At 31.4% G+C, this 4845-nt stretch overlaps 1 protein-coding gene across 2 annotated transcripts in view; it reads right to left on the bottom strand.

Annotated features, from left to right (window-relative positions):
* LOC107734365 (diamine acetyltransferase 1-like) overlaps window positions 1-3244 on the bottom strand; it is a 6111-nt gene extending 2867 nt beyond the window's left edge. For both annotated transcript variants that reach the window (XM_016546302.1, XM_016546301.1), the window contains exons 1-3: window positions 2996-3244; window positions 2281-2332; window positions 2123-2206 (exon numbers count right to left, since the gene is read on the bottom strand). In XM_016546302.1, the coding sequence (XP_016401788.1) occupies window positions 2123-2206; window positions 2281-2332; window positions 2996-3061 (202 nt within the window). In that variant the 5' untranslated portion in view covers window positions 3062-3244. The remainder of the gene's footprint in view (window positions 1-2122; window positions 2207-2280; window positions 2333-2995) is intronic.
* Between the last annotated feature and the right edge of the window lie 1601 nt (window positions 3245-4845).

Raw genomic sequence — 4845 nt, forward strand, 5'->3', positions numbered from 1 at the left:
GAGCTTATGCTTAAAATAATAAAAAATAATAATATTTAAATGACATTATATAAAAATTATATTCTTTTATTTTCTTGCATTTATATATAATAAAATGTATATACATTTTTATATATAAAAATACAATATATATATATATATATATAAAATATGTGAACATTATTTTTATTTAATGTTACTGATGCATTTTTCTTAATTTCTTATGTCATTTTGCTTCTCAAGTAAACATCTCGATTTAAGAATGTTGAAATATCTCTACTGGAAAACGACAAAAATACTAAGTATGAAAATAATTTTTTGCAGTGAGGCAGAGTAGGGTTGGGAACACCGATCTACATAATTACTATTATTATCAAGCTCTATTATAGATCAGTGGTTGGGAATCAAAACATACTAGAAAGACATTCATGACTTTCCAAAGATGTTTTTGTAAAAGTAAATGTTGCTGTTGTCATGGCAATTAGAATTGTTTTCCAAACATTTGTTCTTCCCCAAAATTCTAAAAGATTCATTCATGGAATCGTTCATTCCTTGCAATTCCCATCCCTAGTTGTGAGTGTTGGATCAAATCCATAGTCCGTCTGTTAGTTTGGGGGCGTATGGTAGTGTGGTGTTAGGCTGGGACGTCCCAGCTGTTGTGGCCTTACCTCTGGTTTATTGTATATGTTACGCTATTGTAAGCGATCTTTCAGTTACCTCCCCGCCCATCCATGTACACGCCATGGGCAGTGTACATGGCGAAGCAAGAGACTGTAGCCTGAAGACAATAAATTACAGAGGGGGATTGGATAAGATTTCTTTGCAACTGTCAAACAACTCAAAATCTCTGTGTTGAACGTTCAGATTCACACACACACACACACAAAAAAAAATCACTTTACATTCCAGTGTTCATGTTACAGTGTTACTTCAATAAACAGTTCACCCAAACATGAATATATGGCATTATTCACTTACCCTCATGTCAAAATGTCCCAAAATTTGAAATCCCAAATAGTGACCACTTCTCTAAAGCAATAAAAACGACAAAAACTTTTTTTTTTTTTGAAGCCATACACTCTCAGAAAAAAAGATACAAAAGCTGTCACTGGGGCAGTACCTTTTCAAAAGGTACACTTTTGTACCTTTTAGGTACTAATATGTACACTTTAGGTACTAATATGTACCTTTAAGGTACCAGTATGGACTGTTTAGGTACAAAGGTGTGCCTTTTGAAAAGGTACTGCCCCGGTGACAGATTTTGTACCTTTTTTTCTGAGAGTGTACAGTGTGAACAGACCCAAATTTAAGTAGATTTTCTAATTCAGTATTTTTGTCTTGTTTTCCAGTACAAATATCGAAACATTCTTAAATCAATATGCATTTACTTGAGAAGCAAAATGACTTAAGATAAGTCCTGTTTTCTGAAAAATGTCTCAAAATGAAGTGACTTTATGTTTAAAATAGGAAACAATGTCCGCTAATGAGGTCAGAAAAACCAAACTAGTTTTTCCCTCTAAATTAAGTTTCTTTTTCAGACCCCTTTGTCAGATTTTTTTTCTTGTTTTAAGCATCAAGCCACTTAATTTTGAGACATTTTTCAGAAAACAAGACTTAATATCTTAAAGGGGTCATATGATGCTGCTAAAAAGAACATTATTTTGTGTATTTGGTGTAATGAAATGTGTTTATGCGGTTTAAAGTAAAAAAAACACATTATTTTCCACATACTGTACATTATTGTTTCTCCTCTATGCCCCGCCTTTTTGAAACGCGTCTGCTTCTCAATTCAAGCAGATGTATCTTGATTTAAGAAGAAACAGGAAAAATACTGAATAAGAAAATCATTTTTGGCAGTGTGTATACTTATATATTATTCCTAAAATCTCATTTTTGGGTGAACTAACACTAATGAACTACATGCACGTCATGTTTATTGTATGCGTAACATGCGCACTGCAATGCAAAGTGTTACCAAACACAGTTTTTCGTCATTATGCACAGAAGCACGCTTTGTAACCCAAGTGTCAGTGGGAATTTACACACTCCTGATGTGCTCGCTTCAACCTGCTATGGAAAAAAACAGAACAGCATGACATATTGTGCATTGAAACACAGAGCTGAAGCACAGGTTTAGTCTTACCGTCGGCGCTCTGCTGCTGTTTGGGCACTTCAGCCACGATACAGTGATAGAACGGATGATCTCCAAACCCGTCCTCCAGCAGATCTACAGGAGCCAAAGAGCAGTCAGAAGAGTGAAAACACAAGCTACAAACTCTGAAAACGCCTAAATGTACTCACCTTTCTCAGTGAGAACAACTTGATCTTCCATTTCCTCAAATTTGGCCAGTTCCTAACATGAAACATGCATATTCAGGTTTGAAAATGATAAAGTTAGGATTACTAACTATACTGTAACTCTTCAGATCTCATCATCACAACATTTGAGGTCAAAAAAAAAAAATAATAATAATAATAATAATAATATATTGGTGTAGAAACAAATTTCACTCATAAATTGCTAGTAAATTTCACAATTTGAATATAAGAATAAAACAAAATAATAATAATAAAATAAAAATAATATAAAGAAAACTACAAAGAAACCAAGCAAGACATTGAATTAAACATGAAATTTAGAAAAAACTGAACTACTATTTTCTTGTAAAGCATACTTCAATAATCTTGATTTATAACTTTGAAAAATAATTTTTGCAGTGTAGCTACACAGCTTTTAAACTGCCTTAAATAGCACCAATCTGGTTTAAAACCGAACTACCCATACCTTTATTAAATATCATAAATAATAATAGCAATACAAGTCATAATATAAATATTATAAATAAACAAACAATAGTATTAATGAAATAAATTATAAATAGCAATGAATATAAAATTACATAAATATAAAATAAAAAAATAAAATCATAATAAATAAATACAAAGAAACTGCAAGTAACATTAAATTAAACATGAAATTTTGAACATCGGTCAGGTTTAAAACTGAATTTCATACCTTTATGAGTCGCAGTATGTCAGACACGTCCTTGGGCTCGGCTTTCCGTAATATAAAACTGGCCATTTTCTTCTTTTACTCTTCTTCCCTTTTCTTACTAGTCCTCGGTATGTGAAACGTAGTAAGATTTGTTTCTTCATCCGCTTCTCAGAGGTTTACCCTCAGCTACAAGCCTCAGATCTGCTTTCTTCTGCTTGGAAAGGCATCAGTGGCTGGTGTGATGAAGCGTCCGCTGAGCTCAGAGCTGCGATGCTTCCTCCTTTTATTGATGCTCAGGAGGGGCAGAAACCTCAGGCCACTCCCAGAAAAACCTGCTCTGCATCGGGTCCTTCCTGAAAAAAAGTGGCCTGTTTGTTCACTCAAAGCAACATGGGTTAATGTTTATCGTTCTGGAAACTGGTTTATGTTCTTCATTTTCAAACCGCAGATCATGCAAAGGTCATGTCCTGTACATAAGCATCCTGATTTACCAAATAAAACAGACCTTTGAATTTGCTAATGCAATCTAACAAACTGTGGGCAATGCATTTGCACAGATGGAGATTTCATATTTGACAATTATATTATTTCTATAATGCATATAGGCCTATATTTAAAAATTAGTATACAGAGCAGATTGGCTGATATAATGCTGATATACATACATATAAAAATACACTTTAATGAAAATAAACACTTATTTTACACAATATTTACTCTAAATTCACAAAACATGGACATTGATATTCAGCAATAAACAACAAGACTGTCAGCAGATTTGACTAATTCTTGCTAATCAACAAGTGAATAATCTGATCACGAAAAATAACCAAATGTTCAAATAGCAGTCATTAAAAGTAATAAAAAGTATAAATTAAATAATAAAATTAAATAATATAAATAACAGCAATACAATAATGCTATGAATAATATAAATCTAAAAATCTAAAATGAGTATAAATAAAATGTGAATAATAATCAATAAAAATAATATAAATTAATAGTATAAATAAATTATAAATAAGTTATAAAAGTAATTAAAAAAAAGTCAAAACTAGAAAGTCAGTGCATATTTGTATTTTTTTAAACAAGTAATCTGACCACAAAAATCACAAAACAGCAAAATCACAAAATCAAATATCAGTCAATAAAAGTAATAAAAATTACAAATAAAATAAAATGATAATATAAATAATAGCAATAAAATTAATAATATACAAAATGTAAATATTATAGATAATAGTATTAATAAAAACATAATAAATAAATTGCATAATATGAAAATAAAATTAATAATCAAATAAATAGTTATAAAAGCAATATACAGAAAGTCGAAACTTGTATTTTTTTTAGAAAACATTTTTCCAAAATTCACAAAACAAAGGTTTAAGCGTCACGATTTTACAACCAAAAATGCATCTTGAATATGAATGCATCCCTGAGGATCGAAGGAAACCTGCAAAAACCATATAAAACAGCATTCTGTCAAGTTTGCATGTGATTTTATATAAATCAGGGCCAGCATGCATGAGGAAGTTCACTGTTTTGCCATGAGTTTGTCTGTGGTGTATTTTGCCATGAGGTGCTTTTGTGTATCGTCAATACAACTCGACTTACAGTTGGTTTGATGGAAATTACAGTTACGGCAAAAATGCAGGACAAAAGTCCAAATAAAGCACAGCCTGTGGATATTTCTGATTTACTCATTTTTATTACATTTACATTTAGTAATTTAGCAGACACTTTTATCCAAAGCGACTTACAAATGAGGACAATAGAAGCAATCAAAACTATCAAAAGAGCAACAATATGTAAGTGCAAATGACAAGTCTCGGTTAGCCTAACGCAGTACACGTAGCAAGGTATTTATA

This window comes from Sinocyclocheilus rhinocerous, unplaced genomic scaffold, assembly GCF_001515625.1.
Source record: "Sinocyclocheilus rhinocerous isolate Xijiao unplaced genomic scaffold, SAMN03320098_v1.1 scaffold370, whole genome shotgun sequence".
NCBI lineage: Eukaryota > Metazoa > Chordata > Actinopteri > Cypriniformes > Cyprinidae > Sinocyclocheilus > Sinocyclocheilus rhinocerous.